This window comes from Cryptomeria japonica, chromosome 10 (assembly GCF_030272615.1).
Source record: "Cryptomeria japonica chromosome 10, Sugi_1.0, whole genome shotgun sequence".
Classification (NCBI taxonomy): Eukaryota; Viridiplantae; Streptophyta; class Pinopsida; order Cupressales; family Cupressaceae; genus Cryptomeria; species Cryptomeria japonica.
The window spans coordinates 227,237,315-227,248,930 of record NC_081414.1 but is presented as its reverse complement, the minus strand read 5'-3'; the positions used below and the strand labels follow the sequence as shown (position 1 = coordinate 227,248,930).

At 36.7% G+C, this 11,616-nt stretch overlaps 1 protein-coding gene across 1 annotated transcript in view; it reads right to left on the bottom strand.

Moving 5' to 3' along the window:
• Positions 1-1,366: 1,366 nt before the first annotated feature.
• LOC131077813 (uncharacterized) overlaps positions 1,367-11,616 on the bottom strand; it is a 75,012-nt gene continuing 64,762 nt past the window's right edge. The window contains exons 9-12 of the mRNA XM_058015378.2: positions 2,578-2,646; positions 2,245-2,367; positions 2,109-2,159; positions 1,367-1,946 (exon numbers count right to left, since the gene is read on the bottom strand). Of these exons, the coding sequence (XP_057871361.2) occupies positions 1,785-1,946; positions 2,109-2,159; positions 2,245-2,367; positions 2,578-2,646 (405 nt within the window). The 3' untranslated portion in view covers positions 1,367-1,784. The remainder of the gene's footprint in view (positions 1,947-2,108; positions 2,160-2,244; positions 2,368-2,577; positions 2,647-11,616) is intronic.

Here is an 11,616-nt window from a genome sequence, read left to right as displayed (position 1 = left end):
CACGAGTTTCATCCTGAAATGCCAAGAGTATGCCTTGCAAAGAAAAAACATAAACAAGAAAATAATCATGAATGATTAAAGAAGACTCATCAAGCTCTTATAAAGCCTTTCACCAAAAAAGCTATCACCTCTTTCATCTAATCCTTTGAATCAAATATAAATCCAACTCCCCTAAGCCATCAAACTTCATGTAATTCGACTTAGGCATTTTACTGACTTTAATACCCACCTTGTGAAGTTCACCTAGGAAGGGTAACGTTATAACTTAAAATGACCCTCGTTAATGAACATTATGAATAATTAAATTCAAGTGTAGTGTTACTTTAGCTTTTTGGGCTCATTTTTTATTATTCACATATTTCCTTATTATTCATTTAATTTAATTTTTGCCTCAGCTCCAAATCAAGTACATTACACCCAATTAATGTTCGAAGCACCCTACCTTAAGCAGGGTCACATAATAAGTGCAAAATTAAACTTACACTAAATATTAACTCAAAATATGTACACCAAGGACCATTTATGATCACAACAAATAATGCCATGCCCTTCATTAGTTCCATTATACATCAAATGCTACAATGCTACATTATTGAATTTTAAAGTGTGACAAAATTTGTTAAGTACTTACAATCTATGTTGGCAACCTAACGAGAAACGAGATACGAATTTTATACACATGTATTTCCCTCATAAATAAATATGTATACAAGTTCAAATTTGTGAAATATTACAAATCTAATTTTAAAAACAAAAATTATAAAATATATTTCTCTATTTTAGCTATCATTATAATTTATAATAAAAATAATTTGTTCAAAACATTTTCAAAAATATTTAAAGTTCATTCCTTTATTTTAAAATAATCTCTATAAGAATAAATTAATGTTATAGTAACCCATATCAGCATGCATAAAAAAAAGAACATTGATAATCCATAAATTACTATCTTATTTAATTGCATATTGGGCTACATAAAAAATGGGCATTGATGTTCTCGACTCTTCCAATTTTAACTCATGTGCGGCTGCATTAAAAATTAACATTAATAATCTCGATTCCTCAAAGTTGGGGAAAATCTTTAAAAATTGCAAGACTTTTGTTTCTGTAACTGTTTGACACAGTGATTAGGGCTTGGCAATGGCCATCTGCGACGGCTAACCTTGATTCCTCAAACGTTTAAGGAACATCTAAAAAAATTCCAAGATTTTTGTTTAACTGTTTGACACAGTGATTAGGGCTTGGCAACGGCCATCTGTGACGGATAAACTTGATTCCTTAAAGGTAGGGAATATCTAAAAAAATTGCAAGATTTTTGTTTGTGTAACTGTTTGACACAGTGATTAGGGGCTTGGCAACGGCTATCTGTACGGATAAACTTGATTCCTTAAAGGCAGGGAATATCTAAAAAAATTGCAAGATTTTTGTTTTTGTAACTGTTTCACACAGTGATTAGGGCTTGGCAACGGCCGTCTGTGACGAGAGACGTGTTTCGGCCGTTGAAACACGAAATAGAGGATTCCCGTCGCATTTCTGGTAACATAGTTTACAATTGAATATAGAATTAACGTGAATTGCTTGCAGAGTGCAATTCATTACCCATCAAATTACATGCATCGTCTCACAAGAGTATGCTGTGAGATACATTGCTGACCATAATTTAATTGGTCACTTTTCTTCACAACTATGGTAACAATATTTCACTGAAAGTCCAATACGCTCAAAGCTTAAAAATACGTCCATTTGCCAGTTGGTCGTTAATCCGCTCTCTTGCTTGTGGGAAATTATGCTCCAAGTTGTATCCTATGAAACCTTTTCTGCTTCTTGTGTGGTTTATCATCTGATTTTATCTTCCCATCTATTTTTTTAGAAAGACGAGCACGAATATCCATAAGCTTTGACGTCACATTCTTAAAGGGGGCATCAGACCTTGCTGCCATTAATTGCTGCAAGCAAGAACAAGGGTTACATTATTAATTTTATGGCAATCTCACAAGACAGCCCATCAACTGATACATGTTCCCTTCAACTGTACATCTGATGAATGAAAATTAGCAAAGTAAGAACATAAATAAATTGACCAGCAAGGTGAGAGAACCATTAAAAACCTTGAGGTGATCCATTGCTGCAAGATTGAAACCTAGTACATCTTTGCAGCCCTGCATGACGTCATGATGGAAATTTTTAAAGAATAAGAAAATGACCAACAAGAAAAGAACTAAGAAACACAAAAAGTCAGTGTACCTTCACCCTGCTGCGAAGAATTCCTTGTAGAGTGGTCAAGACAGATCTAGCTGCAGGAGTGGAAACAAGTTGCTGATGATGTATTTGAAGCAGCAATGTAGCAATGCGACAAACAAGCTCAACCTGACATGCACCGTAATTTAGAGTAGTCATATTGAACTTCATTAGTACAAAAAGTTAGATGTCCAACGTAAAGGTCCATTTTTTCATACAGCAATGTAATGGAATAATAAATATTTCAACATATGAAATATCCAGTGCTCCCGTAGAGGGTAAGCAATTTAGGAAACAAGAGGAACTAACTTGGCATCTTAGTAAAAAGAATTCTATTACCTTATCACCATCAGATATCCATTCCTCCATGTATGAGAAGAGTTTCAAAGCATCTGTAAAGGGTAAAGCCTGCATATCAAGGACACGTGACCATCATTACTTCTGAATAATAGAAATGAAATAATTGGAAAGAGGGGAAGCAATACTATATTAGTATATATATAGATACAAAACTCATGCATGCCAATATCCTGAGATGTATTGAATGGTACTATCAGATTGGGACTCCTATCCTCTAGATGCAATGAAGTTAACTTTGGAGCTTCAAAAACTCATATTTTAGCTGGAGATATTCATGAAAGAGAGAGCATCAGTGAATGTTTGTAGATTCAGTTCTAATGGTGACCAAGATACCATTGAGTCTGGATGCTAACTTCACATTCTTCTTTGTCTATCTTGTTTATACATTACAGATGCATATGGTATATTACAAGAACGGTGGTTACGTCAAAACAATTGCAAAATGCTTAATGGCTGACAGATTACCTTCCTATAGGTTACAGTCAGCTACCCACAGAGAAATTATGCTAACATAGTGTGTGCAATGCAAGCAGTCTGACATGGTGCAAGTTCCAACAAGGCATGTATATCTCACAGAAGGTGTGAATGTCATGCACTGATTTTAGTTGATTCAATTAGGCAAAGCATGTGTAATGTCCCCTACTTGAAGGCAAGGTGTTTATCAACAATTAATCTATATTATTGATTGCATCGTTAAATATTATAACATCTCAATTTAAATGTTTAGATTAGTAGGCATTTACTTCTTAATAATACAATTCCAAAACCCTATATATCAAGGTCTTATCCCTGTTACTTCTCTAACCCAAACTGAGGAGGGAAAATTATTGTGCTAAGGTGCTTAGAGACCATCTACAAGCAAGCTCCCTCAAGGCATTGGGAATGCATGTTCATACCCATCTCGGGACTCTCCCTCAAGGCATTGGAAATACATGTCCTTACCCATCTTGGAATTGCCTGATTTCTGAGGATTTAGACCGCCTTTCCCTACACAATCATTCCAACCCTTACGTAGGCATTAGCAGAAGACTAAGGACTAGACTATGAATATGCTAACCTCTCATGTATTTTATATATATAAAGTATAACTGTCATATTTATCGCAGTCTATATTAATATTACTATTAAATTCTGCATAACAACAATATCTGGCTTCATCGGCTCATTAATGGGCCTAAAAGGGTTAATCCTTTGCAAAATGAAGGGAGTTAAAATGGACACCACCACCTGAATGTGACTTGATTAAGGTAAATTTTGATGATGCAGCAAAAGGAAATCCAGGTCCTTCGGGAGTAAGTTGTGGGGCAAATGACCACAACGGAAGTATTATAGCATGTTGCAGTCAAAGGTTAGGTCGGGGTTCCAATAACAAAGCAGAAGCATATACAGCTCTACTTGCTGTTGGAATGGCAAAAAAACTGAAGGTAAATAACCTCCACCTTGAAAGGGATTCACAGATTATGGTTAAAGCAATCTTGAAAGGGCAGGTAGATAATTGGAAATTAGATAAGATTATTCGAAGTATTAAGAGCCTATTACTTGGTTTCAATAAGTTCAAGATTTCGCATGTTCTTCGCGAGTGTAACACGGAAGCTGACAAGTATGATAAAATGGCACTTACACTCCAAGTTGGTGAAATCAAGTGGTCTAACGGGGCAGGTGAGTGAGTGGAGGCCAAAGCCATGCAAATGTAATTCAAATTGGCTCCAATATTATTATCCATTATGGTTGATGAGGCCGATGCAAATGGCCTTACAGGCATTAATTGAAGTTGATGGCTCGAGTATGGAATTGGCATTAATTGCTCATAAAGCTTGGCAGCCTTGTTATCATTTGGGAGTTGAATTGACACTTGAAGTGTGCGAAGAGCCTTGGGAAGGAATTCCAAGTGGGTTGATGGATTGGTGCAGGCACGGATCAAATGAGCTGGAGGTGCCAGAAAGGGCAACTATGTTAAACAAGATTTGTCAGACTGATGAACAAGATCTTCCTGCTAGAAATTCATGAGGAATAAGTTTTCTTATGTGGGAAAGGCAGGTTGCCTTTTAACAACGGCTACATCGTATGCTTAAAATGCAGAGTTGGCATGTGAATTTCCAACGGCATTAATTTCGTGGCATTTGACAGGCTGGCGTAGAAGATTTATTACTGAAGTGGTCAGCTAAGTGTTGTTTAAGAGAAGAGGCACCAAACAAAGCAGATGAAGTTGGTTCCAAAGGCAGGTGACACAATGCAAGCAAACTTATCCTTGCAGACCATAAAGCCCATGGCAATCTGGGGAAGGATCACTGATGAACGCCTTACCCATGTCTTCAAAATTTCGGAGCTGACCTTCATTTGCAGGGTGCAAATTGTTTTAGGGGAGGAATACTTGAAGGCAGAGTACCGATATCAATGTGCTTCCTTGTTTCTAGCTTGGTGCTTAGAATTTGAGGCCAGTGAAACAGTCTTTTGGCTCATGCACAGCTGCATGAAGGACTGGTGTTGGGGTTTGGCAAGCCTAATTGGAATGGCTCGAAAGGGGGAAGGATTTGTATGTTCAGGGGAAGACTAGTTACATGTGGGTGAGTTCATTCATCCCCTTCGTCCTTTTCTTATGTGGAGTGCAAATGGAAAAAAGGAAGTGAGAAGGGCTTCAGCCCAAGTTGGTCTGCAAGGAATTAAAGACTTTCTCAAGGCCCAGGAAGCACAAATGGTTAGAGAAGAAGTTGCAAAGTGGGTGCCGAGTGCCGAAGTTCAGGAGCATGCGGAGAACACTCCTCCCAAAAGGAAACGTGGTAAACCCATTGGGTCTTTTAGCTCAAAGCGGTGGTGTCTTTTGCAAGGTAGTTCATCCTCAACAATGCAGATTCAAAGTGCAGTTGTGGGTGGCCCAGTGGAAATGAAGGATGCAGAGGTTTGCGAGAAAAGCATAGTGGAGCAGGGACAGTGCTTCCATTTGATAAGTACTGTAAATTTGGTATTAGAAGCTATAGAATGATATAGAGCCCATTTTGTAATGTATAATGTACAGAATATGAAGGATAGGGCTAGTCAAACAGTTAGGAGGTGACTTTGTGATACTTATTTCTCAGACTCGAATCAAATGATGTAAATCATTTTTGCTTATTAATATAATGAAACAATTACTGATAAAAAAAAACATTATCAGGCTTCATGTATTAAGCATACGTATTAAACACATCCCCATTCCTGCAACCTAAGTCACCAAGTTCAAATTCCAATTCGAATTCGAGTTCGGCAACCATTAAATTAGGATGAAGTTCGGCAAGGGTAAAAATTCGAAAAAAAAAATCGACATTAAATTCGCCTTATATAATTTTATTTTTTAAATATAAGTAATATATTCACAAAATTATAATTTATAAATACTAAAGTTTAAAATAATATTATATTTAAGTTGATAAGTTTAAAAATTAAATTTAGATATTTAAATATGTTTAATTATTATTAAATATTAATATTAAAAAATAAAAAATAAAGTAAAATAATATTAAGTTTAAATATATTAAATGTTAATGTAAATAAATTAATATTAATCTTTTAATGAGTGTAAATTATTAAAAGAAAAATAAATATAAGAAACTTCTCCGAATGAAGTCACGACGGGAGAGAGGGCAAACAAATGAAAGCTAAGCCAGGATCGAAGGGAACACAAACGAAAGTCGAGCGGCCATCACAACTTCGACCAGACTCCTCTCTGTTTTTCTGTGATCACAAGCAGACTTGCATTCGGCGAAGTTCTTAATGCTATGTGATCTTGTCGTGGCGTAGCACATCATGTAAATCATCTCCTCTCACCCACCGTTTCTGAAAAATAAATTGAATGAATGATTCAATAATCGGATGATCTATTCAACAATATACAAGCGTATATATAGAGATTACAAGACGACGTTCTAAATTAAGAACAAGTCGTTTAAAGTGAACTACTAAAAAGCTAAACGCTAAATTAAGCTTAAAAGCTAATCAACTAAAAAGAAAAAGCTAAATGCTAAATAAAGCTTAAAAGCTAATTAACTAAAAAGCTAAATGGCCATTAAACAAGGAACTAAATATAGGTGACTAAAATATAATTAAATATTCTAATACCCTCCCTTAATGGTAATTCTATCTACTAACTACCCTATAGAAGACACTACAAGTCTTTTGATCACAAATGAAAATAACACTCTGCTGCGGTGGAGACCCTCCCTAGATCTAAAAAGTGTTAATGACCAAGAATACCAAAATCCATCCAACTTGATGTTGGGTAACCAAATTGAAACCTGAAACCATGATTTTGAGGAAAAATCGGCAAACCCTCCAAAACTGAAGATACAAATCATCATTTTTGTGGAAAAAATGGTAAAAACCTTTGTAACGATTTTTGTGGAAAAAATCGAACAAAACCCAGAAACTTCGCATGGCAAGACCCAAAACACCACGTGGTAAGACACCAAACATCACGCGGTAAAACATCAGACATCATGCGGGAAAACACCAAACAACATCACGTGGTAAAACAACAAACCTCACGCGGCAAAATAGCAAACATCACGTGGTAAAACAACACTCTGATTTTTTAGGAAAAATCAAGCAAAACTCTCCCATGATTTTTTGTGGAGAAAAATCAGAAAACCCAACCAATGACAAAATCAAAAAGCATAGAAGGCTGACTCCTCTTCAGAATGCTCTACAACATGAGCCTGTAACTACTCCTGAGACCCTCCCTGGTTGGACTTTTGATCATACAACCTCTTTCTGCAGAACTTATGGATATGCCCATTTTACCATAATAGTGACATGTGAATCTCTGCGTGAACCCCTCCTTAGAGTTGTGCTAACATTTCTGCTGTGAGTAATCACCTTTGCCCTTTTCCTTGACAGTAAAAGCTTGTTCCGCACTGACACTGTTACTACCAAACTGTTGCTTCCATCTATCTTGTTGTAGAAGCTTGGTGCAAAGATCAAGAAACTTCAAATCGACACTAGTAGAAGAGATATTGAGCATGTCAATGAAATGCTCGTAAGAGAGGGGAAGGCTTTTCAACGTGACCACTACCATATCCTCTTCCACCATGGTACGACCAATAGCTTCCAACTGGTCACGGATCTCCTTGATCTTCGTAAGATGTGCCTGGATAGATGTCTTGTCATCCATCATGATCGAAATCAGCATATTCTTCAAGAAGAAAGCTCGGCTCTTGTCGGACGTTTCATGAAGATCCTTTAAGAGATCCCAGATCTCTTTAGCTGTTTTACCGGAAGGCACTTGAGGGAGTTGATCATCTGTGACGGATAACTTGATAAGCATGGCAGCCTCTCGATTCTTCACATCATGTTTGTCTTGATCATCACCTGCTGTTGTAGGACGAGATTCCTTGCCCAAAACAATCTGATCAAGACAACGATACTCAAAAATTGAGAGCATCCGCTGCTTCTAGGTATTATAGTTCTGCCCATTGAACTTTTGACTGCTCTCCAACATGATGTTGGTTAATGATGCCATCACGGAAATTGAGGTTGATCAAGGTCAACTGAGTGAAAGCAAGAGACAGAAGAATCTGATTTTTTTTTTAAAAATCAGAATAGAAGCAGCTGCTGAAAAAACTGAAACCCCATAGGAGAATTCTGGCACGAATTTCAAGGCACAAATTTCGAAGTTTGGAAGAAACCCAAAAATTAAAATTTTCTGCACTTAAAACAGCATAAATGGTGCCCAAAAAAACAGCAAAAATCCCACCGTCCACAGAAATAGCAGAAATTGCGAACTGTTTTTAAATTCCAAGACAAATTTGTTGGCACAAAAATTGAGGCACGGAAAACGAGACGCCCAGAAAAATTTGAGACTAACCCAAAAAAACTCTCGAAAAACCCACCAAGAATCTGAAAATAGAATGCAGATCCGACGGCTCAAAAATTGAGGCACGGAAAACGATGCACCCAGAAAAATCTGACGATGACCCAGTTGAGGTCTCAAAAAACCCACCAAGAATCTGCAACCAGAATAAAATTTTGACTTGAACTGAAGGGTCAAAACCCTAGTCGAAAATTGCAGAAACCCTAGGAAAATTTTCAACCTGCAAAAAACAATCTGCCCAGGAAGAGAAAAAGAGTCTGCTTTTTTAAAATAAAAAAAACAGTTTTAAAAAAATCTCTTCAATAAAAAACTTCGAAAAATTTTAATAACAAAAATTTTCGAAATTCTTAATTTCCATGCTCTGATACCATGAAAAATAAATTGAATGAATGATTCAATAATCGGATGATATATTAAACAATATACAAGCATATATATAGAGATTACAAGACGACGTTCTAAATTAAGAACAAGTCGGTTAAAGTGAATTTACTAAAAAGCTAAAAGCTAAATTAAGCTTAAAAGCTAATCAACTAAAAAGAAAAAGCTAAATGCTAAATAAAGCTTAAAAGCTAATCAACTAAAAAGAAAAAGCTAAATGCTAAATAAAGCTTAAAAGCTAATTAACTAAAAAGCTAAATGGCCATTAAACAAGGAACTAAATATAGGTGACTAAAATATAATTAAATATTCTAATAGTTTCTCTGTTATCGCACCTTGAAGAAATATGGTGTGCCCTAGCTGCAAGCAGGAGGAATTTTGTTCTTAGAAAACCTTAAAAAATTTATTCCGTACGCATTTAACGGCGAATTTAAACGAACTTCATACAGTTTTTAAATGTTCGCCGAATTTCGAACTTCAACCATGAAATTCGGCAAATCCGGTGACTTAGCATACGACCAAGAACAAAGATGCTACTGCCTATAACTTAATAACAGTTCTGATCTGATCCAATCCATGGTGATGTTATTGGATGCTTTGATTCCTTTCCTTTATATCTCTCAATGTGAGGGAGAGGTCACACCTCTTCATCATCCATGCCTTTTGGCAAGAGACACACCCTTTCACCATTAGCGCCTTTTGAAAGAGTGCAATTCTTCATTATTTCTGCCCTTTGAAAGGGACACAACCTTTCATAATCAGATCTGCACTTACGATTTCCCAAATTATCCCCTCTCAATGAGGTTCTCTTTTCCCTTTTATATCTCATGTTTGAGGGAGTCGCAACTTTTCATTCTCTGTCTTTTGACCATTCATTAACTTAATTAAATTTTAATTAATTATATTTAATTATATTCTTTGATATTTTAATTTAATTTTTAATATTTAAATTTTATTATTATTATTTATTATTAAATTCTATTTCAAAGTGGGGACATTGCAGCGTGGAATGTAGAATGGCAGTGAATGACAAATAATTTGGCATGGAGTTGTATGGCTGAAACATATTTGAAGATGAAACTACTTCCATATGCCAGTACAATGGTGGCATGGTGAGGAACTGCATGACATGTCCAGCATCACAAGGGTGGATGCATGGCATGGCATGGCATGACTTGGTGCATATCATTTGCCCTGTCCTCAGGAGCAATGGTCTCCATCCCATTGGCTGTCAGCGGTTGCTAGAAGTTATGTTGCTTAGCCTAATCGGCATGCTACCTTGCCTAGACCACTTTGAACAACTGGCATGTGGTGTCAAGTTCATGTCCTGATTGTTTTTGTAATCACGTTCAGATAGGTTAATTGACAAAGCAGAGTCTGTGAGGGATGCAGCGATCCCTACTCAGGGTTCGGATTTGTTGACTATTGCTATAAGAGGAGCAATGCTGCAAGACCTATTTTATTAATGTGGACCCGATAAGAGCAACTGCCAAAAGATATGATCCGCTGTCCAGGACTATACTGAATGATAAGGGTGGTCTTCTGATGAGGTTGGAAAGAGAATTTACTTGTGAAATATTCAACTTGAATGTGACCACCAATGTCTTTATAAACTTCAACACATTGTACAGAGAATATGCAAAGGTTAAGTACAGTTATAGGGTCATGTGGCTTCCTCACCACAAAAGGACCCCAAATAGAACGCTTATAAGATTTGCTAGAGATGAAGTTGAACCTTTCAACTTTCATATTTTTTAAGATTACTTCATCAACACTTACTATGCCCTATTTCAAGTCTTGGCTGTGGACTTCCAGCCAAAGAAGCCCACCCACCTAATGATGATGGCAGCTGGCATTCAACATAGGGATTTGAATAGGAGTTTTTATTTTGCCACTTAAATTGCAGAAGGAATACACAAGGAGCTAGTGACAATAAAATGTGATCACAAAATAATACATTTCAAATAGTATTTTGTACTTTGTCATATCCTACTGTACTCTAGGAAACATATCTTAAGTGCTGCAATGCAATTTAAGTTGTAAAATGCTGAGCGAGTCCCATTGCCAGTTCAAGGGTGGGCACACATTTGGGACATGCTTGCAAGTCCTCAAATTATGTGGTATTCGAGAAATGTTCTGTGTAGGTGGTCTTAAGAAACTTATGCTCCCAAAATAACAGAATATCCGAGATGATCATGAGATTTTTGAGTCCTAAGGACTAATGGCCTAGGTTGGAATTGACCATAACTGGGGTGATTGACTACTCCACTCCAACATCACTGTCATCAAAATTTAGGGTACACCAGTGGAACCTCACTGCCAAGTTGTGTGTCAGACAGAATTGCATATATGGAGATTTTATGGCAGCTCAATGAGGCACAAAAATTCCAGACAAATCACAAGAAAGGATCCCTCTTAGCTGCTTCCATTAATTTTCCTCATTTTTTTTTTCACTGACGAGGAGAGATTGGAACTGTTAGCTCCTGAATTACAAGTGTACTGAAAATGTGGTGGATATTGAAGAGGTGAATCAAGTCATAGCCTCTCCACCAAGGGCCCAAATAGATGATGCTCCAGGGGAAGAAATGTTAATTGATCTTATGGCTAGTGGTGATGTAGTTAATGATATCAGAGCCCTTGCATACATGGAATTTTTGTCACATGATAAGTTTGTGAACTCCAAGGAATTCAAAGATTTTATGGCTGAGAAAATATGGAGCTATTCATCAGAAAAATGAATAAAAAAAGGGAGAAGCCACAAAAGAAGAATTGCAACAAGTGACTGAGAAAGTCAT